At 42.8% G+C, this 25734-nt stretch overlaps 1 protein-coding gene across 1 annotated transcript; it reads right to left on the reverse strand.

The window, feature by feature from the left end:
* Positions 1 to 424: 424 nt before the first annotated feature.
* adra1b (alpha-1D adrenoreceptor) lies at positions 425 to 21293 on the reverse strand. Its single transcript, NM_001124650.1, is given in 2 exon segments — positions 425 to 1050; positions 20287 to 21293. Coding segments are annotated over 2 exon segments (1545 nt in total). The 5' UTR covers positions 21239 to 21293; the 3' UTR covers positions 425 to 457.
* Positions 21294 to 25734: the final 4441 nt, after the last annotated feature.

Raw genomic sequence — 25734 nt, forward strand, 5'->3', positions numbered from 1 at the left:
CGATACAATCATTAAGGTTCGATATCATATTTTGGAGCAATTTGTGCTCGGATCAAATTGGGCCATTTCCAGACAAAATGAACTCAGGCCTTTGATCGATGTCCAAACAACTCTCTGCAGACAAATGTTCCTCCAGTCTTGTTTGTTTGCTGGTCAAATGGTCCCATGATAACCCCAAGTTCCGATCTTACATTTTGTGGAATTTCTGCATTCCATTCCATTGTGCAAGTGGAAAAGAGCACTTCCTTTTGACTCTTACCTCTTTCTGCTTCTCAACGGCAAACCCCAACTAGGTGATTTAAGGAAGGAATTATATTGGTCATTCCCTGTGTTGATACTCCAATGGCAACCATCACGTGCTTTCACTTGCAGCGTCACTGCAAATGTCATTGAAGAAGCAATTGAAATGACAGTAGCCATCCACATTCGCCACTCCCTTTGTCTGTCCCTCTAGAATCTAGATGTCTGTCTCCTTCAGGCCGTAGCACTCTGTGAGGTCATAGATCTGATAGCAGCTCTGCTCGGCGACGTCGTTGTAAATCCCCATGGAAACCGTGTCAATCTCTGTCCTCGCAAGGGAGGGCGTCGTGACGCCTCCCTTAATCTTATTGGACAGATTGTTCATCTTCTCCTTGAGCTGGAACGATGACTTCTGTAGTGGCGGGAACAGGCTCCACCCTTTAAAACTCAGTGAACGTCCTAGAGTACCCTTGTAGTAATTTGAGCTTCCGCACGACTCATGGTTGATGGAGTACCCCGGCCGGTTGTCTGTCACACTGGCATTGCCAATACTCATAGTACCCATTTCCCTGCCATCTATGCCCTGGTTGTGATGGCCCTTGACGGCCGTGCGCCAGTGCTGGTCATAGAAACGCCGCAGGACTCGGCGGCGGCGGTGGCACTGGCAGCGGAGGAGGCGGGTGAAGGCGCGCTGGAACTCTTTGCTGGAGCACGGGTAGATGACAGGGTTAATGCAGCTGTTGAAGTAGCCCAGCCAGAAGATGACCTTAAAGACCATGTCAGATGGCTTCAGTGCCGGGAAGAAGGAGCCTGGGAGGGGACAGAGGAGAGAGGTGTTAGGATCTGTGATAATCTTGAAGATTTTGTGTGTAAGACAAGAATTGGCCTCAAATGAGATACATCTAGCTGTTTTTGCTATGCATCGTGCGAACGGCAGTTTCTTCGGGTAAGGTTAAGGTGGGAGGTGTGTGTTTCTTTGTAAACAACAGCTGGCGCGTGATCTCTGGAAGTCTCTAGGTTTTGCTCATTTGAGTTGGAATACCTCTTGATAAGTAGCAGACCATATTATTTATCTAGAGAGTTTTATTCTATTTTTTTCATAGCTGTCTATTTACCACCACAAACCAATACCGGCACTCAACGAGATGTACAGTATAGTGCCATAAACAGCTATATAGGGCCAGTGATTTTAATGCAGGGAATCTGAAAAACTGTCTTACCAAATGTTTTCCAGTATGTCACCTGTGCAACTAGAGGGGAAAAACTCTAGATTACTGTCACACCCTGACCTTGAAGATCCTTTTTATGTCTCTATTTTGGTTTGGTCAGGGCGTGAGTTGGGTCGGGCATTTCTACGTTTTGTGTTTCTATAATTTCCTATTTCTATGTTTTGGCCGGGTATGATTCTCAATCAGGGACAGCTGTCTATTGTTGTCTCTGATTGGGAAGCATACTTAGGTACCCTTTTACCACCTGTGTTTGTGGGAAGTTGACTTTGTTTAGGGCACATAGCCTTTGAGCGTCACGGTTTGGTTTTGTAGTGGTTATTTGTTTTTTTTGGCGTCATTTTGAGTTAATAAAGAAAATGTACGCTCACCACGCTGCACCTTGGTCCTCCCCTTTCATCAGCCATGACAATTACCTTTATTCCACCAACTGAAATGTATACAAAGCTCTCCCTCGTCCTCCATGTGGCAGATCTGACCATAACTCTATCCTCCTGATTCCTGCTTGCAAACAGGAAGTACTCATGACACGCTCAATATTGAATTGGTCCAATGAAGCGGATAATAAGGTAGAAGACTGCTTCGCTAGCACAGACTGGAATATGTTCCTGGATTCATCTGATAACATTGAGGAGTTTACCACATAAGTCACTGGTTTCATGAATAAGTGCATCGACGACATCGCCCCCCATAGTGACCGTATGTACATATCCCAAGCAGAAGCCATGGATTACAGGCAACATTCACACTGAGCTAGAGCTGCCACCTTAAAGGAACGGGACACTAATCTGTATGCTTATAAGAAATCCCAAGACAACCTCCAAGCCATCAAACAGTCATAACGTCAATACAGAACTAAGATCGAATCCTACTATGCAGGCTCTGATCTTTTTCAGATGTGGCCGGGCTTGCAAACTATCACGGATCACAAAGGGAATCCCAGCCGCAAGCTGCTCAGTGACGCAAGCCTACCAGACGAGCTAAATTCCTTTTATGCTCGCGTTGAGACAAGCAACAGTGAACCATACCTAAGAGCACCAGCTGTTCGGACAACTGTGTGATCTTGCTCTCCGTAGCCGATGTAAGACCTTTAAACAGGTTAACATTCGTCTGGAAAGAGCAGTGTGGAGTGCAATTGAGGTTGCGTCATCGGTGGATCTGTTGGGGTGGTGTGTGAATTGGAGTGGGTCTATGGTTTCCGAGTGGTGTTGATGTGACGCATGACCAGCCTTTCAAAGCACTTCACAGCTACAGATGTGAGTGCTACGGGTTGGTCATCATTTAGGCAGATGACCATGACATTCTTGGGCACAGGGACTATGGTGGTCAGCTTGAAACATCTAGGTATTACAGACTAGGTCAGGGAGAGGTTGAAAATGTCTGTGAAGACACTTGCCACCTGGTCCACGCATGATCTGAGTACACGTCCTGCTAATCCTTCTGGCCCCGTGGCCTTGTGAATGTTGACCTGTTTAAAGGTCTGACTCACATCGGCTACGGAGGGAGTGATCACACAGTCGACTGGAACAGCTGGTGCTCTCATGCGTGCTTTAATGTTGCTTGCCTCGAAGCGAGCATAGAAGGTATTTAGCTCGTCTTGTAGGCTTGTGTCACTGGGCAGCTCACGGCTGGGTTTCCCTTTGTAATCCTTAATAGTTTGTAAACCCTGCCACATCCGACGAGCGTCAGAGCCGAAGTAGGATTCAATCTTAGTCCTGTATTGACACTTTGCCTGTTTGATGGTTTGTCTGAGGGCATAGCGAGATTTCGTATAAGCGTCCGGATTAGTATCCTGCTCCTTGAAAGTGGCAGCTCCAGTCTTTAGCTCAGTGCTGATGTTGGCTGTAATCCATTGCTTCTGGTTAGGATATGTAACTGTGGTCACTGTGGGGATCACGTCATCTATGCACAATTGATGAAGCCGGTGACTGATGTGGTATACTCCTCAATCCCATTGAATAAATCCCAGAACATATTCCAGTCTGTGCAATCCTGTTGCATCCGTGTCATCTGACCACTTCCGTATTGAGCGAGTCACTGGTACTTCCTGCTTTAGTTTTTGCTTGTAAGCAGGAATCAGGAAGATAGAATTATGGTCAGATTTGCCAAATGGAGTGCGAGGGAGCGCTTTGTACGCATCTGTGTGTGGAGTTAAGGCAGGCTAGAGTTTTTTTTCCCTCGAGTTGCACATATAACATGCTGGTAGAAAAAAAGGTAAAACAGATTGAAGTTTTCCTGCATTACTAGAAGTTAGGTAAAACAGATTGAAGTTGTCCTGCATTACTAGGAGCACCACTTCTGGATGAGCATTTTCTTGTTTGCTTTTGGCCTTATTCAGCTTGTTGAGGGCGGTCTTCGTGCCAGCATTAGTTTGTAGAGGTACATAGACCGCTACGAAAAACTGTACTTTTGGTAGAGATGTTTCAGTGGAGAGGAACACTTGGTACAGCCCCCACGTCCCTAATCTCATCTCATCTCCGCCACGGTGTTGACTGGCCCTCCTTTCCTTCATCTCTCCTTGCCCTGGCCTGAGCCCTCTCCTTAGGGACCTGTGGGCAGTTTAGTTTAGATTGGAGCTGACGTGGCACACACGCACACTATCCTTGTGGGGACCAAACAACTGATTCCCATTCAAAATCCAATTTTCCTTAACCACTAACCCTAAATCTCTAGGGCTTAACCTATTCTTAAAGGGACATTTCTATATTTTTAACTTCATATTCATCATCTCCAGCACCACCCCAACATCAACATATGTGAAAATAGCGCTTTTCTATGTTTTGTACAAAAAAAAGAAGATGGATGTTTCCAATGACATCATCAGCCAATTAGTAGGCAATTAATTAGTAGGCAATGCCTACTCATAAGTGGTAAAAATCAAATAAGGCACACCAATATTGCTGGAAAAACCTGTCTTCCTCTAAGTATTTTAGTACTGTAACGATCGTTGTTGGAAGGATTGGACCAAGGTGCAGCGTGGAAGGCGTCCATCATATTTATTCATGTAACCAGCAACAAAACAATGAAGAGTAACAAAACGAACGTGCAGCTTTGTAGGGCTGAAAAGCAACAATACAAAATCAAGATCCCACAAACAGGTGGGAAAAGGCTGCCTAAATATGATCCCCAGTCAGAGACAACGATAGACATCTGCCTCTGATTGGGAACCATACCAGGCCAACATAGAAAAGAAACAACAAGACTATCCACTCTAGTCACACACTGACCTAGCCAAAATAGAGAAATAAAAGGTTCTCTAAGGTCAAGGCGTGACAACCACAAACATAGAAACGTCCCATTTTAACATATGTCGATGTTGGGGTGGTGCTGGAGATGAATATTAAGTTTAATATTGAAAAAAAATCCTTTAAACCTAACCTTAACCCCAAACCCCTAACCTTAATTTCTAACCCTAAACCTAACCCCTAACCATAATTCTAACCCTACCAAATAATTAAACAGCAGCAGTAAAATAACAAGTGAGGCTATATACAGGAGCTACCGGTACAGAGTAGAAGCAGGGTAAAAGAGGGGTCTGGGTAGCCGTTTGATTAGATGTTCAGGAGTCTTGGCTTGGGGGTAGAAGCTGTTAAGAAGCCTCTTGGACCTCAACTTGGCGCTTGGTACAGCTTGCCGTGCGGAAGCAGAACGAATAGGGAGACTAGAGTATTTGACAATGTTTAGGGCCTTCCTCTGACACCACCTGATATAGAGGACCTGTATGGCAGGAAGCTTGGCCCTAGTGATGTACTGGGCTGTTCGCATTACCCTCTGCAGTGCCTTGCGGTCGGAGGCCATGCAGTTGCCATACCAGGCAGTGATGCAACTAGTCAGGATGATCTCGATGGTGCAGTTGTAGAACCTTTTGAGGATCTGAGGACCATTGCCAAATATTTTCAGTCTCCTGAGGGGGAATAGGCTTTTGGCTTTTGGTATTGGTGCAATAGCCAATTGATGTAATAGCCTACAGTTTTCTTGACATTTTGATTTAATCATTGTGGTAGGCTCATGTTTTTTTAATTTAATTTTATTTTATTTCAATTTTACCCCCTTTTCTCCCCAATTTCGGGGTATACAATTGTTAGTAGTTACTATCTTGTCTCATCGCTACAACTCCCGTACGGGCTCGGGAGAGACGAAGGTCGAAAGCCATGCGTCCTCCGAAACACAACCCAACCAAGCCGCACTGCTTCTTAACACAGCGTGCATCCAACCCGGAAGCCAGCCGCACCAATGTGTCAGAGGAAACACCGTGCACCTGGCGACCTGGTTAACGTGCACTGCACCCGGCCCGCCACAGGAGTTGCCAGTGCGCGATGAGACAAGGATATCCCTACTGGCCAAAACATCCCTAACCCGGACGACGCTAGGCCAATTGTGCGTTGCCCCATGGACCTCCTGGTCACGGTCGGCTGCGACAGAGCCTGGGCTCGAACCCATATAGGCTCATGTTTTACTGCTACGACGTACCCACATTATTTATTTTGCCGGGACACCGTACCGCCTTACTTTTACCCCTGACCCAAACCCTAATTGTAACCCTTAAGCCTAAAATAGCCTTTTTCTTTGTGTGGACAGGTGAAATGTCCCCACTTGTCCAAATGTTCCTTGTTTCACTATGCTGATGAGGAAAACACATACACACACACACACACACACACACAGTCTACTTGCAAGTGTCAGCATTGCACCGGCTTCACAGGCACTATACAAGTAGCAAAGATGTAAATAGCAAAAGAGAGGCACGCTTGCAAGTAGAGAGGAAAGGAGGTAGTGTAGTGAGGGAGGGGAGGAGAGGTTATCATCAGCCACCATCACCCACTGGAGTGGCTTTAACAACCTGACATAGGGTCACAACAGGCCTCCTCTCTTGGCCAGTATGGCGGTAATTTGGGTGGTAGTCAGGTCTCTGAGATGAAAGCGTGTTCCTTTTGGACAAGATTGGTGTGTGTGTGCATACGTATGTGTGTGCAATGGGTAATTGGTGTGTCTGTGTGTGCTTGTGTGTAATGGGTAATTGGTGTGCTAGTGTTGCTCGGAGGAACCCACCACCACCAAGCCAGATTTTTGGGGGCATTACTGTACATAACGATCCCTTTAAAGAACCAGACAACCCCTTGTGACCCCCTGTGTGGGATCTGACTGATGACACCATTATAGACTACTGTACTGTTGTCGGATGTATGTGGCCCATTAGGCTACTACTACAGGAAGACTCGGTACCATTAGGTGGGTGATGGAGACAGAGTGAAACTCACTGGTGGTTCATTGTTTGAGGTCTTGCTTTGTTTTCTCTCGTTATTAGTGTTGTGTACTTGATGTAGAAGGCTGATGACGAAACAAAGATACAACTATCATGCTCTTTTCTGCCAGTTTTGGGGGAACTATACAATAGTTTGCTGTTTGCTGTGATTGAGCTTGCCTGTCGCAATGTAACCAATGAAAGATTCCCTAAAGTGTGCCCATGTAAGGGGGTGCGTGTTGGTGGCAGGGAAGTCAGGGGCAGGAGATCGAACTTGGTATAAACGGAGCAGTTTAATAAGTGCTCGAAAACTCCGAAAACCAAAATATACAAAATAATACAAGTGGGTACAAAACCTGTCGCACCACAAGAAAATAACTTGCACATAGCTTGCCAACAAACAATCACCGACAAGGACATGAGGGGGAACAGAGGGCTAAATACACAACATGTAATTGATGGGATTGGAACCAGGTGTGATACAAGACAAAACCAAAGGAAAATGAAAAGAGAATCATCGATGGCTAGAAAGTCGGTGACTTCGACCTCCGAACGCTGCCCGAACAAGGAGAGGGACCAGCTTCGGTGGAAGTCGTGACAGCCCATCTGGCACTCTAGGCAGACTCAAGGGAACGTTCAAAGTATTTGAAAAGATTTCAAACCCAGGTCTGTTGTGTATACAGTACACACAGATTCATTATTCACACTCACATGCACACACTCCTAACTTTGCCGCAGGGGGGTGTGTGTCATATAAACAACTCTATACCCTCCTTCCCCTAGTCTGCCCTCATCTGCCCAGTTTGAGATTGGTTTTCATCTGGTGCGGAGCTAGGAATCGTGTTTCAAGAATGAGTCATGCCAATTTACATCTGCTAGAAGGAGAGATTTATGTCCCTTTGGTCCTGTTCTTCCCAGAGGCTTCACTGCTGACTGGTTCAACACAACAACACAGCATTAAAATGAACTATCAGACACAAGGCATCATGGAAAAAGTAGTCAAAAAAAAGACATCAACTTTGAGCGATGAATTCCGATTGTAGTCACGAGTCATATGCTACTTAGGAAGTACCTGGATTGATTTGGCTTGTTGCCTTGACACATCGCCGCTGTTGCCATGACCACATCAGCAGCCGGAGATGAATAACTACTTTATAGTACTTTAGCTGCTTTTAGGAGTTTACGGAGTCTCTTTTATGTGGAGCTTCTCTTTCGAGAATATGTTTTTTTTTTGTATTTTGTGAGGATATGGTTTTGAAAAGTTCAGTTGTGACAGTTTAACAGTTCCCAGAGTCCCAGCCTTACAGTGCCTTCAGAAAGTGGTCATACTCTTTGACTCCTTGCACATTTTGTTGTCTTACAATCTGAATTCAAAATGGATTTAAATATGATAAATTGTTTCACCCATCTACACACAATACCCCATAATGACAAAGTGAAAACAGGTTTTTGAAATACAGACCAGCTGCACACCTGGATTGTGCAATATTTCTAAATTCTTTCTAGGTGTGTCCAAACGTTTGTCTGGTACTGTACCTCAATTGGTATGCCATCCAGCCCTGGAGTTTTTATCTAGAAGTTCCTCCTCTGTAATTAATATTTCTGTATAGCTGTAAATTTTACACTATTAATTTAAAAAAAATACTTTCAAGTAACTTCAGTTCGTGGATATGGAGGAGACTGAAATTAAAACATATGCTTAAAGTACGTTGCTTCCTCTTTCAAAATATAGTTTGGTGAATCATGGATGACTCTGTCATTTGTAAATTATTTTTTTATTTATTCTTAAAGCTCTGTCAAGTTGGTTGTCGATCATTGCTAGACAGCAATTTTCAAGCCTTGACATAGATTTTCAAGCCGCATTAAGTCAAAACTGTCATTAGGCCACTCGGGAACATTCACCATCTTCTTGGTAAGCAACTCCAGTGTATATTTGGCCTTCTGTTTTAGGTTATGGTCCTGCTGAAAGGTGAATTAGAATTTACTTGAGTGCCTTATTGCAAACAGGATGCATGTTTTGGAATAATTGTATTCTGTACAGGCTTCCTTCTTTTCAATCTGTCATTTAGGGTAGTATTGTGGAGTAACTACAATGTTGTTGATCTATCCTCTGTTTTCTCCTATCATAGCCTGTCACGTTCTGACCTTAGTTCCTTTGTTTTGTCTTTTGTTTTAGTATGGTCAGGGCGTGAGTTGGGTGGGTTGTCTATGTTAGTTTTTCTATATTTTTCTATTTCTGTGTTTGGCCTGATATGGTTCTCAATCAGAGGCAGCTGTCAATCGTTGTCTGATTGAGAACCATATTTAGGTAGCCTGTTTTCCTTTGTGTTTTGTGGGTGGTTATTTTCAGTCTTTGTGTGTCTGCACCAGATAGAACTGTTTCGGTTGTCACTTTGTGGTTTTCTATTTTTGAAGTGTTCAGTTTCCTATTAAAAAGATGAACACTAACCACGCTGCGCTTTGGCCCGATCCTTCTTCCACCCAAGACAACCGTTACATAGCCATTAAACTGTAACTGTTTTTTAAAGTTACGGTTAAATCCCTGAGCGGTTTCTTTCCTCTCCTGCAACTGAGTTAGGAAGAACGCCACTATCTTTGTAGTGACTGGGTGTGTTGATACACCATCCAAAGTGTAATTAATAACTTCACCATGTTTAAAGGAATATGCAATGTCTGGGGTGTGAAAACTTTCTGAAGGCACCATGTACATCAGTTTAAGCTATGAATTGAATGCTTTGAAAAACGTTTACGTGCGTGAGGAGCTGGTGACATCTCAGCTGTAATATTCCCAAATCCAGGAGAAACTCTGTAATACTTAGAACCAGCAGATATAATACATTGTGACACAGTTATAATGGCTGATACATGCTTACAAAAAGTTATAAAGGATTATAATGGCAGGTTTTAAGTCAAGTGTTACCGGAAAATATTCAGTATGTCAGCCATTTATAATAAGCAAATGACCTACCTGTCAATCAACTGCGGTGTAGTGTTGGGGGAGAGGATTGCTTAATTGAAGACGACACTCAATGTAAAGGTCATTGTTCTATGAATCAATGCTTTGAAATCGAAACCTTGAGTGGAGAGGCCTTAAAGGACTGTGCAACAGTGTAATGAGTGTTGTGCAAGCTTTGACAGGTGCCAATCACTTGGAGGAGTGAGTTACGTACAGGCCTGGCTGATGGATCTGGCAGGGCCATATGATACTTAGATATTTTGAATAGTAACTTGCGTTTTTTACTTACACGTTCTGTAAGCCTTTATAGAGTATCCGTTTTCAAGAGAGCAATTTATTTAGAAATGTACTTGTTTTTTTTACTAGGCACGTCGGCGAAGAACAAATTCTTATTTTCAATGACAGCCTGGGAACAGTGGGTTAAACTGCCTTGTTCAGGGGCAGAATGATAGATTTTTATCTTGTCAGTTTGGAGATTTGATCTTGCAACCTTTCGGTTACTAGTCCAATGCTCTAACCACTAGGATACCTGCTGCCCCATTCAAGAGAGTATTACAGGTACAGTTCAACCAAATAAAAAATGACATAGTTTTTCTTATCCCAGTAAGTCATCTATGAACAAGGTAACACAGCACTCCATGTCCATAGACCGGGGTAGGGAAACCAATGTGTCATTTTGTCATTTGGATGAAGTATCCCTTTAAGTCTGTTTTATTATTGCGTCTGGACCAACATTGGGAAAAAGGCAAAACCATGGAAATCTAGACCAACATTGATCACTATATATACAGTGGGGCAAAAAAGTATTTAGTCAGCCACCAATTGTGCAAGTTCTCCCACTTAAAAAGATGAGAGATGCCTGTAATTTTCATCATAGGTACACTTCAATTATGACAGACAAAATGAGAGAAAAAAATCCAGAAAATCACATTGTAGGATTTTTTATGAATTTATTTGGCTAGGCCACTCCAGGTCCTTGAAATGCTTCTTACAAAGCCACTCCTTCGTTGCCCGGGCAGTGTGTTTGGGATCATTGTCATGCTGTGCCACGCTGTGCCATGCCCAGCCACGTTTCATCTTCAATGCCCTTGCTGATGGTAGGCTTTGTTACTTTGGTCCCAGCTCTCTGCAGGTCATTCACTAGGTCCCCCCGTGTGGTTCTGCCATTTTTACTCACCGTTCTTGTGATAATTTTGACCCCACGGGGTGAGATCTTGCGTGGAGCCCCAGATCGAGGGAGATTATCAGTGGTCTTGTATGTCTTCCATTTCCTAATAATTGCTGCCACAGTTGATATCTTCAAACAAGTTCAAACAGGTGTCATTAATACAGGTAACGAGTGGAGGACAGAGGAGCCTCTTAAAGAAGAAGTTACAGGTCTGTGAGAGCCAGAAATCTTGCTTGTTTGCAGGTGACCAAATACTTATTTTCCACCATAATTTGCAAATAAATTCATTAAAAATCCTACAAAGTGATTTTCTGGATTTTTTTTTCATCATTTTGTCTGTCATATTTGAAGTGTACCTATGATGAAAATTACAGGCCTCTCATCTTTTTAAGTGGGAGAACTTGCACAATTGGGGACTGACTAAATACTTTTTTGCCCCACTGTATATATATACAGCCAAGGGGGAAGGCTATGCTTACAGAGGTAGTCTATTGATGGACACAACCTGCTAAATTTGTCAAGCCCTCACAATTTGTCTTCTTTCAAATAGATGATGAGAGAAACAAATGGCAAAGCCCCTCTCACTATTGGCCAAAGTACTCTCAGAACCTATCAAGAATGTGAAATGAAAAAAAATATATCCTCAAAGATAACATCGTGCAGGCCTGTTTTTCCTGAGCTAATTATTTCCTTTGGCAAAGCAGAGCTCCCCTTGCCCCCTCCCACCTCTCCATGGGTATGGGGATATTCATAATGGTATCATGTGAAAAAAGCGCAACAACATGTTAGTCATGTCCAAAATGGCACCCTATTCCCTATATAGTGTACTACTTTTGACCCATATGGCTCTGGTCAAAGTAGTGAACTATGCAGGAGATGGTGTAATCTTTATTTATCTAGGCAAGTCAATGAAGAACAAATTCTTATTTACAATGACGGCATACCCCAACCTAACCCTAACAACACTGGGCCAATTGTGCGTTGCCCTATGGGACTCCCAATCACTGCCAGTTGTGATACAGCCTGGAATCGAACCAGGGTCTGTAGTGATTCCTTTAGCACTGAGATGCAGTGCCTTGGACTGCTGCGCCACTCAGGAGCCCATTTTGGGACAAATCCACACAGTAGTCTCGTTTTGCTTGGAGTCAAAGACCTTCCTTACAACATCAGTGTCTTCAATAACATGGTGATACTGGTGCCGAGGCCATCATCAGATGCCTTTGTAACAATCAGAAGCGATACGTACCTACAGTTTCAGGTTACGTACAACGTGTCTGTTCTGTTTGTAAAAGTACTGAGTTCGGATATCTACAGTACCAGTCAACAGTTTGGACACCAACTCATTCAAGGGTTTTTCTTTATTTGACTATTTTCGACATTGTAGAATAATAGTGAAGACCTCAACCCAATTGAGATGGTTTGGGATGAGTTGGACCGCAGAGTGAAGGAAACGCAGCCAACAAGTGCTCAGAATATGTGGGAACTCCTTCAAGACTGTTGGAAAAGCATTACAGGTGAAGCTGGTTTGGAGAATGCCAAGAGTGTGCAAAGCTTTCATCAAGGCAAAGGGTGGCTACTTGGAAGAATCTCAAATATTGTAAGGGAGTGCGTAACTGGCGGCAGGGAAGTCAGACGGAAGAGAGCAAAACTGGGTAATCAACGGAGCAGTTTTATTCATAAAACCACTGGAAACCAGAACAACAAACACATGGGTACAAAACCCGTTGCGCACCAGAAAAAACGTGCACATGCACTTACAATCAACAATTCCGCACAAAGACATGGGGGGAACAGAGGGTTAAATACACAACATGTAATGAGGGAAATGAGACCAGGTGTGTGGGAAGACAAGACATAACAAAAGGAAAATTAAAAGTGGATTGATGATGGCTACTTCGGCGGAAGTCGTGACAAATATAACATATATTTTGATTTGTTTAACACTTTTTTGATTACTACATGATTCCATATGTGTTATTTCAAAGTTCTGATGTCTTAACTATTATTCTACAATGTAGAAAATAGTAAAAAGAAAGAAAAACCTTAAATGAGTAGGTGTGTCCAAACTTTTGACTGGTACTGTATATGGTTAGAGTTGTATTACTAATTACTATGCCTTCCTGTGTATCCTATATCAAGGTTTCTGTCACATTACTATACACATTGCCTACTGCATATAATATATGACGAGTTTATCTCCTTAAGGCAGAGACATTACGGCCTCAAAATGTATTTTTTTTGTTTTGTTCCTCGGCTTTAACAGCACACGGCCCCAAAGTTGATATTTTTCTCCGTTTCAGATTAGACCTATGGACAGCACTGACATTTTGTTTTTTGGAAAAAGTGAAACGTTGGGCTTGACTGTATTACAATATTTTCTCCTGCTGTCAGTCTGTCGCAGTTCCGCCACCACATTAACACGGACATTCTTACAGCGATAAGGCTCGTAGAAGAAGTGTTAAACATTATCTCTTTTGAACTGCTCTGCATTCCTAGAATTGGAGGGTCGCTCGACATTTGAGTGGCGAGGTGATGACATTTGAAAGATTTTGGCAACTATTTAAGGCTGTGTGTGTGTGTGTGTGTTTGTATGTGTGTACGTGTGTGTGTACGTGCGCGTTTGCGTTTGCGTGTGCGTTTGTGTGTTCAGACAAATGCTAAAAGCTTGTGTTCCAACACAAATAGATGTGTCATGGGGACTGGAGCCACAGAAATTGAGTCACGAGCATCATCAGACCCACATTTATTTAGCCTAAGATAATGACAATGCCTTCAGTGGTTGCTTAGTGTGGATTTATTGTTGCACCCTGAATGAAATGTCTTGGTAGTTGACTTCCTCGCTCTGTGCACTATCATGAGGTTACCAAGCGATGTTTCTCACTTCGTTCTACCAAGACATTGCATGCAAAGGCTAACTCAGAGACATGAAGAGGAAAGGCAGAGAAGTTTTGAGAGGGGGAGAGAACAAAAGAACGAGAGGGGTATTGTACGTGTGGAATGGTGCCATCTTTACCTCCTCCCTTCCCCCTCATCCTGGCTGTTGGGCGTGTGTTGTTGAGACTATGGGAGGAATTCAATTACAGCTGTCATAAGGGCAGTGGACCGTTGGGTTCCTGGGGTCAGCGGCCTGAATACCGCAATTAGAGTTACCCATCTCTCTTAATAGACTCTTTCGTGTCGATGAAATTTAACCATCCTTGTTTAATATTTCACTTTCTTAATAGTGCACTTGGAATATGTAAACATAAGCACAGTGAAAGAGATATATAACTTAAAAGTAATTGAATCGGGGGTTGGGGAGCTGGGGACTGAGGGACTGGAGGTTGGAGGGCTGGAGGACTGAGAGGCTGGGAGGTTGGAAGGCTGGGGCTGGGGGGCCTCAGCTAGCCTGGCACAAGTAGCAGAGCGTGCTGGTTGGAGCCGAGCCAGGAGATGCTATCAGCCAACCAACAGCCAAGTACGCACAATAACATTCCTGGGGATTGTAGGAACTGAAATCTAAGGAACTCAACTTGATTAGTAGGCATAGTATGTTATGTGTAGGCTTGTACAAAACAACGAGGCTGTGTTGGCTTGCAACAATGTTACAAACAGGGGTCCATTGAGATGGAAATCCCCAATGGTTTTAAACACACTTTCCTTTTTCAACCTAACACCTGTGGTGCGAATAGGATTTCCCATGATAGAAATCCCTATTGCAAAGTTAGTTGTTGTTTACTCTCAGAGGTAGAGTACAACTTCTGAAAGATGCCTCCCTCTCTAAACTCTATGGTGCCTGACTAAACTCCACCCTTTGTTCCAAAAGCAATGTTTGCCAGAATATCGCTTTAAGAATTACCCATCTCTAAAATATTTTGTCTATCTTGGGGGCACAGTCCATTTGTTCTGTTGTTAAGAGCACAGAACTGCAGCCAAAAATGTGCGCGCTGGGTGGAACTAACAAAGTGGTGCTGGCCATCTTTCTGCTTTTGAATGATTTTCCTGATACATACTGTAAATAATGCAATAGAAAGGACGAGGTATAGAGTGTGCATGTGTGTGTACCAGTGCAGGCTCCTCAGAAGAGGACGGGGAGGACTGTACTCCTCAGTGAATTTCATAAAAATAAAAATGGTAAAACACTTTAAAAGTTATCCTTTTTAGATAAAACTAGACTAAATATACTCCCGTCATCAAATAATTGATTAAAATACACTGTTTTGCAATGAAGGTCTATTGGAGCCTCAACAGCACTTGGTATGGTAGCACCATGGTGTAGCCAGAGGACAGCTAGCTTCTGTTCTCTTCTCTGTACATTGACTTCAATACAAAACCTAGGAGGCTCATGGTTCTCAACCCCTTCCATAGACTTACAGAGTAATTATGACAACTTCAAGAGGACATCCTCCAACCTATCAGAGCTCTTGTATATCAGAGCTCTTGACATGTTGTCCTCCCAATCAAAAGATCAGATCATGAAACTAGTACTGAAAGCATAAGCTACAGCTAGCTAGCACTGCAGTGCATAAAATGTGGTGAGTAGTTGACTCAAAGAGAGAGAAAGACAATAGTTGAACAGTTTTGAACAAATACATTTCTTCCAACATAAAGGAAAAGCAAGAGAGAGATAGAGAGAGATTACATGTTTTCTTTTTCACTTTCAATTTCAATTACTTAGCTAGCAAACCCAGTCGTTCCTTCTAAATGTTCCATTTCCATACTGGCTGGCAATGTTCTTATCCCTTGTTTGCTAACTAGCCAACTATGACTAACTTGCAGTCACTTCAAAAAGTGCAGTCAGAATAACATCAACAGTAGCTGCATTTGCATTTGTTTAAGCTGTTTTCTAGTGACATTCATTTGGATGCATCCATAAAAATGAGCTAATGAGGTGCGATTTCGCCTGGCATAGAAAATGTGCTCACTTGTTAGGACACTGTTGTTCCGAGGAGCGGGCCAACAACACAGATAAAACAATCACTTCCAACTGACGCTGGAAAGACTGCAAACTAGCTACACTTTGTTTCATTTGACCTTTTTTTTCATTTGACATTTCTTTGTATACAGTGCATTCGAAAAGTATTCAGACCCCTTGACTTTTTCCACATTTTGTTACGTTACAGCCTTATAAAAAAAGTTATTGAATAAAAAAATGTCCTCACTAATCAACACCCCATAATGACAAAGCGAAAACATGTTTTTTTATTTTTTTGCAAATGTATAATATAATAAAACTGAAATACCTTATTTACATAAGTATTCAGACCCTTTGTTATGAGACTCGAAATTGAGCTCAGGTGCATACTGTTTCCATGGATCATCCTTGAGATGTTTCTTCAACTTGATTGGAGTCCACCTGTGGTAAATTCAATTGATTGGACATGATTTGGAAAGGCACACACCTGTCTATATAAGGTCCCACAGTTGACAGTGCATGTCAGAGCAAAATCCAAGCCATGAGGTCCTAGGAATTGTACATACATTTCAGAGACAGGATTGTGTGGCACAGATCTGGGGAAGGGTACCATAAAATTTCTGCAGCATTGAAGGTCCCCAAGAACACAATGGTCTCCATCTTTCTTAAATGGAAGACATTAGGATCCACCAAGCCCTTCCTAGGGCTGGCCGCCCAACCAAACGGAACAATCTGGGGAGAAGGGCCTTGTTCACAGAGGTGACCAAGAACCCGATGGTCACTCTGTCAGAGCTCTAGAGTTCTTCTGTGGTAGATGGGAGAACTTTCCAGAAAGACAACCATCTCTGCAGCACTTCACCAATCAGGTCAGGCCAGATGGAAGCCACTCCGCACATGACAGTCCGCTTGGAGTTTGCCAAAAGGCACCTAAAGTCTCTCAGGCCATGAGAAACAAGATTCTCTGGTTTGATGAAACCAATATTGAACTCTTTGGCCTGAATGCCAAGCATCACATCTGGAGGAAACCTGGCACCATCTTTACGGTGAAGCATGGTGGTGGCAGCATCATGCTGTGGGGATGTTATTCAGTGGCAGGGACTGGGAGACTAGTCAGGATCGAGGGAAAGATGAACAGAACAAAGTACCAAGATATCCTTGATGAAAACCTTCTCCAGAGTGCTCAGGACCTCAGACTGGGGTGAAGGTTCACTTTCCAACAGGACAATGACCCTAAGCACACAGCCAAGACAACACAGGAGTTGCTTAGGGACAAGTCACTAAATGTCCTTGTGTGCCACAGTCCAGACTTGAACTCGACATCTCTGGAGAGACTTGAAAATAGCTGTGTAGCGACTCTCCCCATCCAACCTGGCAGATTTTGAAAGGATCTGCTTAGAAGAATAGGAGAAACTCCCCAAATACAGGTGTGGCAAGCTTGTAGTGTCCTAACGAAGGAGACTTGTGGCTGTAATTGCTGCCAAAGGTGCTTGAACAAAGTGCTGAGTAAAGGGTCTGAATACTTATTTAAATGTGATATTTCAGTTTTTTGGGGGTGGGTGAATTTGCTAAAATGTCTAAAAGCCTGTTATTGCTTTGTCATTATTGGCCATTGTGTGTAGATTGATTATTAATTTCAGAATAAGGCTGCAACATACCAAAATGTAGAAAAAGTAGTGACACATTCATTACTATGGGTCAGCTGGAGATAGAATTGGAATATTAAAACAATGTTGTAAGAGACAGACAGCAAGGTTTATACATATGTCCGCCATTAAACTACATGTTAGTCTAAAAGAAATGTGAGATAATGTCTGGATGCTTTTTACAGTGGAGATCAAGTTTATGCATTCCCTGGCTAGCCTGATGAAACTGTGGATTGCGCAGTCAGACGAAACAGAATAAATAGGTATTTTAATGTCATAGACTTAGCTGGTGTGTTGTGGATTGAAGTCCACAAGCGAAGTGAAAAGGTAAGAGGAGGAGAGCGCATAATTGCGAGAAGGAATACAACATGGCTGCTATGAAAGTGAACTGTGTTTACGTGTGATCAGGGGTGTATTCATTTAGCCAAATTCTGTTGAAAAACATTTCTTAAAAGGAAGTAATCAGAACGAAACGAAACGATTACACCCTAGATCAGCTAGATACAGGCAAGAGTGTGCAAGGCAGTATTGAATGTGTCACTGTCTGTCCATATGACACTTTCTGTCACCTCAAAATGTTTCCTCGACCTGTGTGCACCTACGTTGTAAACTTTCATTCATAGGCTAGGTTGTAGCAACCTCATGATGGGTATAGGGAAAACGTCAGTATCATGTAGTAAGTAGCCTTAACCTATGGCTGTTACATTGAACTGAATGGAATATGAATGACAGCCATCCAATATGCTGTAAGAGGCCATGCTCAAGAAAAGAAAGATGTGTCCTCCCTCATCTTAAATGGCACTGACCGCCATTGGTGTGTACAATGTGTGTGTCTTTCTTATTTGACATCACAGTGGGCAGAGACGTCAGTTCAACATCTAGTTTTGATTTGAGTTGTCAACTAACGTGAATTCAACGTGAAATCATGTCATTGGACTTCGGTTAGAATTTGGGTGAAAAGAAATATGAAATGCCCTTATATGGATCCAATCAGTTTTCTATGTTGACTCAATGTCATCACATAATTTTGGGAAGGTTGAAATTATGTGGAAACAACGTTGATTCAACCAGTTTTTTCCCAGCAGGATGTCATCATAAATGGCTACGCCACACATCATCAGTAGGGTAAAACTAACCTGTCTCACGGCGGTCTAAACCCAGCTCACGTTCCCTATTAGCGGGTGAACAAGCCAACGCTTGGTGAATTCTGCTTCACACGTTTGACCCCCGCCTCTTTCTCATTGATGCTCCTTATAAAACGTATTACACTTGACATAATTAGGGTGGCATTTGATTAACTCCTGTTATGCCTCTCGTCTCTACATCTGACCACATTTCACCAGTAAAGCACTTTTCCAGTCATTAGCGTCTGCCGCTCCGTGAGCAAGTCACCTGTTTGTTTCTCAAATCACCATCAGCCAAAGGTTCTTGCACTGACTCTCGCACATTGTTTTTATTGCTGTTTAATGACCTGTAGAGTATATTGTGTTGCGTTTGAACACCTTCTACTCTCTTTCAACTCCTTTTCTCTATTGAGCTGTTTGTTGTAGAGAAATGCATTGTAAAAACAAACACCCACAACTCTTATTATTAAGTAACTGGTTACAGGCCTTTTTCTTCTTCTGTTGACTCTTCTGTTCTCTGTCCTAGTGTTAACCTGAACTAAAAACTATTAGTTGGCCCAAACTAAGCTCCAACTTGAGAGAACTTTGTCAAAAAATTCTGTCAATAATAAAATGATGTTTTCTCAACTCATATGTCCATTCAAGTAGAAACTATTATTTGGGAATCTTAACTATAAAAAAAAAAGTCTGTGCAGCTGATTACACACAGCTTATTAAACGTACATAGTTGATACACAATTGCATGGTGCATGTTCATTTATACAGTAATTATGATTCAACATGTCCTCACCTGGGATATGAACACACAACCTCGGTTCATGGCATGCCAATCTTCCTGCTACACCACCATGTCTGTGGCAGTTATCAGTTAATCTGATTATTCTCTCATCATTGATTTCATGTACTTATTTAAGCAATTCAAATGTTCAGTATAGTTGTCTAATGTTGGTGGGGAATATTATATATTTTAATGTGACTCCTTAATCACTATGATAAATAAAATAGTTTTTCTTGAGTGTACTTTTATGTCAGGAAAGAAATTGGAATGGCTTGTTTTTGCTCTTCAACATACTGCTATAAAACAGTAGGGCTTTAAGCACAATTGATGACGCCTTTGAAGGATATTTTATGTCTATGGACCGCAAACAATCGATTATTTGCACATGTATATAGGCATATGAAAAATCGGACTTATAGTTTTGTGTAATGATGCCGGATGCCACAATTAGAACTCTTCATGATAGGTTGTAGTACATTGTTACCGAGCATATGTCGTGTGTAATAGTGCGTAATTGTGGATTTTCCCATTATGCTACGTTTATCTTCTAGAGAAAAAGAAAAGAAAAGAAAAACCAATACCTCACAATTTCAGATACGAAAAGAGTGTATTGTATTGGCAGTTTGCACGCTGCGCGCAACCTTCTCATACTAATTATGCACTTGGATGAATTTCAAACATCCTTGTTTAATGTTTCACGTTCTAAATAGTGCACTTCAATATGTAAACATAAGCACAGTGAACAAGATATAACCTAAAAGTAATTTAATTGTATTTGAGTGATATGGACACGAGGTATAGGCTACATCCTCGCAGTGAAATGCACACTCGTCAATCAATACAGCGAATCCTACTTATCACACAAGGGAGAGCACCCACAAATGTACAGATTCAGAGACACAGATTTTACATATGGTTAAAACAAAGAAGCAATTAGACTGTAGTCTCTATTGTGGACCTCTTTAACTCCCAATCAATTGCTAATTAAATGTTGATAATGCAAACCAACACTTACCCAGTGGTAAAACAAAGAAAAACGGTAGCCAACACAGGATGAACATCCCGACGACAATCGCCAGGGTTTTGGCAGCCTTCTTCTCCCGGGAGAACTTCATCAAGCGCACGGACAGCGAACTCCGGAACGGGTGGTTTTTACTCTTGGAAGTATCCTCCAGCATGCTCCGACAGTGAATCCTCAGCACCACTTCTATCGACTTATTTCTCTCCCGTTTGACCCCAGCTTCTAAACTCTTGGTAGTCCTCCGGGCCACCACGTAGACCCTGAAATACATCACTAGGATGACCATAAGCGGCAGGTAGAAGGAAAAGAGCGAGGAGAAGAGGGCATAGCCCGGTTCTTCGGTGATGCTGCAGACGCTCTCGTCGGTCGGCGGCGGTTCCTTCCATCCCAGCAGCGGTCCTATGGAGATGACCATGGAGGAGACCCAGACCAAGACCAGAATGACAGCGGCTTTCTTCTCCGTCATGATGGTGGGGTATTTGAGGCAGTGTTTGACCCCGATGTACCTGTCTATGGAGATGATGCAGAGGCTTAGGATGGACGCGGTGCAGCAGAGAACATCCACCGCTGCCCAGATGTTGCAGAAGACCCGGCCGAACACCCAGCATCCCAGCACTTCCAAAGACGCGGAGAAAGGCAGCACAATAATGCTCAATAGCAAGTCCGCTATGGCCAGGTTGACTATAAAGAAGTTGGTGACGGTCTGTAAGTGTCTATTGCATAGCACCGAGAGGATAACCAAAATGTTCCCAACGATAGCCACTAAGATGAACACGGATAGAAAGACCCCGACCGCAATGACCTGGGGGTCCAGGGTGATGTTGGTGCAGCTGGTGGAGTTGGTGCTGTTGTCTGTGAATAAGATTCGGCCCAGGAAAGATTCGTTGAGAGCTTTTTCAAAATATATTCCATCATTGCTTTCGTTCATCAAATTAGAATATGTCATTTTGAAACTCCATAAAGAAAACGTTATAGTTTGATTCCAAGGGAAAACAAAGTGGTTTTCATAATGTTTTGTGTGTTTCCATTATGAAAAGAAAACGAGATGAAATGGGACATTCTTCTCACAGATGTGAATTGTCTTGAATTTATAAACATCTCTAGTGTTATCTAGATTGTTTCATCTATTAAATGCGTATTTTTTCCCCCAACAAAAATCAAATCGATGCTCAATTACAGCACCATCCCTCTGTCTGAAAATGCGGGATCAACTACTCCTTTTTTTTAAACTGAAGACTGTTCCAGCCAGGGATTTTCTTTGAGTTCTTTGAGGTAGTAAAAATGTCAGAAAAGCTCAAATGAAGTATCAGTAAGTATATTTTTGTAGCTCCATAGCACCGGATGGTCCGATTCTAGTCCACTGGTGGTATTCTTTTAGTAAGAAGTCCAACCCGAACGACAGAGTCTCAGCCTGCCGAGGACCCCAGCATCTGAGCCCTGCGCTCCTCCCTAGCAAGTGGATTAAGTGACGCGTCTCCTAATAACTGCGATGCCACGAGAGGGAGTCGCGCCCGTTTCCACACACTCAACGCGCATGCCAGTGTCGCCGCGAGTGTATATATTTTACCCATAGCCTAATATTCAGTTGATGTTTAGACTACTTCAGTATAACATCGCTGACATATGCAACCTGAAGCCAGACTACATGCAAACTAAACCCTTCAGTAGAATATAATACACTACATTGCCAAAAGTATGTGGACACCTGCTCGTTGAACATCTCATTAAAAAATCATGGGCATTAATATGAAGTTGGTCCGGCCTTTGCTGCTATAACAGCCTTCACTTTTCTGGGAATGCTTTCCACTAGATTTTGGAACATTGCTGCAGGGACTTGCTTCCATTCAACCACAACAACATTAGTGAGGTCGGACAATGATGTTGGGAGATTAGGCCTGGCTTGCAGTTGGCGTTCCAATTGTTCCAGGTGTTCGTGAGGTTGAAGTCAGGGCTCTGTGCTTGCCAGTCAAGTTATTCCACACCGATCTCAAAAATGTTTTCTGTATGGACCTCGCTTTGTGCATGGGGTCTTTGTCATGCTGAAACAGGAAAGGGCCTTCCCCAAACTCTTGCCACAAAGTTAGAAGTACAGAATCACCTAGAAAGTCATTGCATGCTGTAGTGTTAAGATTTCCCTTCACTGGAACTAAGGGACCTAGCCCGAACCACGAAAACCATCCCCAGTCCATTATTCATTCTCCACCAAACCTTACAGTTGGCACTGTGCATTTGGGCAGGTAGCGTTCTCTTGGCATCTGCCAAACCCAGATTTGTCCGCCGGACTGCTAGGTGGTGAAGCGTGATTCATCACTCCAGGGAACGCGTTTCCACTTCTCTGAAGTCCAATGGCTGCAAGCTTTACACCACTCCAGCCGACGCTTGGTATTGTGCATCATGATCTTACGCTTGTGTGCGGCTGCTCGGCCATGGAAACCCGTTTCATGAAGCTCCTGACAAACAGTTCTTGTGCTGACGTTGCTTCCAGAGGCAGTTTGGAACTCGGTAGTGAGTGTTGCAACTGAGGACAGACGATTTTTACGCTAGACGGTTCCACTTCAAAATAACAGCACTTACAGTTGGCCGGGGCAGCTCTAGCAGGGCAGGAATTTGACGAACTGACTTGTTGGAAAGGTGGCATCCTATGACGGTGCCACGTTGAAAGTCATTGAGCTCTTCAGTACAGGCCTGTGCTTGTTTTCATTCACACCTGTCAGCAACGGGTGTGGCTGAAATGGTCAAATCCACTAATTTGAAGGGGGTTCCACATTCTTTTGGCCATGTAGTGTAAAATAGCTAGAATATAATAGAATAGAATGGAATAGATACTTAATTGTGCATTTTGTAGCTCTGGTACATAATGTTAGATGTGTTAGTATTATGATTTTTTTTTTTTTTTTTTTTTTTTTTTTTGGCAGAGATGTTTGAAACATAACAAATCCAAAACCACAAGTGAGTTGAAATGAACACTGCAACAAAAACACTGTCAGTCATGGCCCCAACCCAGAGCTGTAGGTTTGAGTGAAAATGGCCCTCTGGGTCCTAGCTGTAAAGTTGTAAGTCCCCAGTGACTCTGTGCAGCTGCTTCTGTCCCCCTTGGGAGGGGGGGTCGTTATGAGCCACCAGGGAGCTCTGGGGGAGAGAAGCGGAGGGGACACAAGCTCTGGGAAAATGGTGCGAGGCAGAATGCAGAGTCGCTGCCGGACTCACAAGGGGCAACCCACATGCTGCGCTTCAATCTGCACTCCCCTTTTTTTTTGCAGTTGCATTTGAAAAGATACCTAAGTGGAGAAAAAACACACAAAAGCATAGAGCAAGATGCTTGACTGAGGAGTATAGACTAGCCGTGATATTGCCTTAGAAAGAGGACTGAATTACAGTGCCTTGCGAAAGTATTCGGCCCCCTTGAACTTTGCGACCTTTTGCCACATTTCAGGCTTCAAACATGAAGATATAAAACTGTATTTTTTTGTGAAAAATCAACAACAAGTGGGACACAATCATGAAGTGGAACGACATTTATTGGATATTTCAAACTTTTTTAACAAATCAAAAACTGAAAAATTGGGCGTGCAAAATTATTCAGCCCCCTTAAGTTAATACTTTGTAGCGCCACCTTTTGCTGTGATTACAGCTGTAAGTCGCTTGGGGTATGTCTCTATCAGTTTTGCACATCGAGAGACTGAATTTTTTTCCCCATTCCTCCTTGCAAAACAGCTCGAGCTCAGTGAGGTTGGATGGAGAGCATTTGTGAACAGCAGTTTTCAGTTCTTTCCACAGATTCTCGATTGGATTCAGGTCTGGACTTTGACTTGGCCATTCTAACACCTGGATATGTTTATTTTTGAACCATTCCATTGTAGATTTTGCTTTATGTTTTGGGTCATTGTCTTGTTAGAAGACAAATCTCCGTCCCAGTGTCAGGTCTTTTGCAGACTCCATCAGGTTTTCTTCCAGAATGGTCCTGTATTTGGCTCCATCCATCTTCCCATCAATTTTAACCATCTTCCTTGTCCCTGCTGAAGAAAAGCAGGCCCAAACCATGATGCTGCCACCACCATGTTTGACAGTGGGGATGGTGTGTTCAGCTGTGTTGCTTTTACGCCAAACATAACGTTTTGCATTGTTGCCAAAAAGTTCAATTTTGGTTTCATCTGACCAGAGCACCTTCTTCCACATGTTTGGTGTGTCTCCCAGGTGGCTTGTGGCAAAATTTAAACAACACTTTTTAAGGATATCTTTAAGAAATGGCTTTCTTCTTGCCACTCTTCCATAAAGGCCAGATTTGTGCAATATACGACTGATTGTTGTCCTATGGACAGAGTCTCCCACCTCAGCTGTAGATCTCTGCAGTTCTACCAGAGTGATCATGGGCCTCTTGGCTGCATCTCTGATCAGTATTCTCCTTGTATGAGCTGAAAGTTTAGAGGGACGGCCAGGTCTTGGTAGATTTGCAGTGGTCTGATACTCCTTCCATTTCAATATTATCGCTTGCACAGTGCTCCTTGGGATGTTTAAAGCTTGGGAAATCTTTTTGTATCCAAATCGGGCTTTAAACTTCTTCACAACAGTATCTCGGACCTGCCTGGTGTGTTCCTTGTTCTTCATGATGCTCTCTGCGCTTTTGACGGACCTCTGAGACTATCACAGTGCAGGTGCATTTATACGGAGACTTGATTACACACAGGTGGATTGTATTTATCATCATTAGTCATTTAGGTCAACATTGGATCATTCAGAGATCCTCACTGAACTTCTGGAGAGAGTTTGCTGCACTGAAAGTAAAGGGGCTGAATAATTTTGCACGCCCAATTTTTCAGTTTTTGATTTGTTAAAAAAGTTTGAAATATCCAATAAATGTCGTTCCACTTCATGATTGTGTCCCACTTGTTGTTGATTCTTCACAAAAAAATACAGTTTTATATCTTTATGTTTGAAGCCTGAAATGTGGCAAAAGGTCGCAAAGTTCAAGGGGGCCGAATACTTTCGCAAGGCACTGTATGTATTTCCATGCATATTGCATGGGAAGTATGAGAAGTATGGCTATTTAGGCAGGGGCTGAATGAGCATTGGCCTACATCTACTTTTTATATCACTGGTAATAGTTTGATAATATCTGATTCAAAACGATCACTCCTTATGCTACACATCCAGGGTTAGTCCTCCAAACAAGTCTAAAATATTTTCTTTTTTTTCATTGTGATTCATTGTGGCATATGGGTGAGAAAAGGGTATGAAATGACTTAATGATGTCTGTCAGGGGTCCGGATGCTGGATGCTTTTCTGTTCATGCAGAGTAACGCAATAACGAACTACACAATGTCAGTCACCCTGAACCTCAACAGCCAGTCTGCAGTCTAGAGGCAGTTCCTCGGGAACAATCCTCCCATGGACCATGATTACGGATGGCTGGAGCCTGGAGAGGCTGCAAAATAACTCTTACAG

The sequence above is a fragment of the Oncorhynchus mykiss genome, chromosome 19, assembly GCF_013265735.2.
Source record: "Oncorhynchus mykiss isolate Arlee chromosome 19, USDA_OmykA_1.1, whole genome shotgun sequence".
NCBI lineage: Eukaryota > Metazoa > Chordata > Actinopteri > Salmoniformes > Salmonidae > Oncorhynchus > Oncorhynchus mykiss.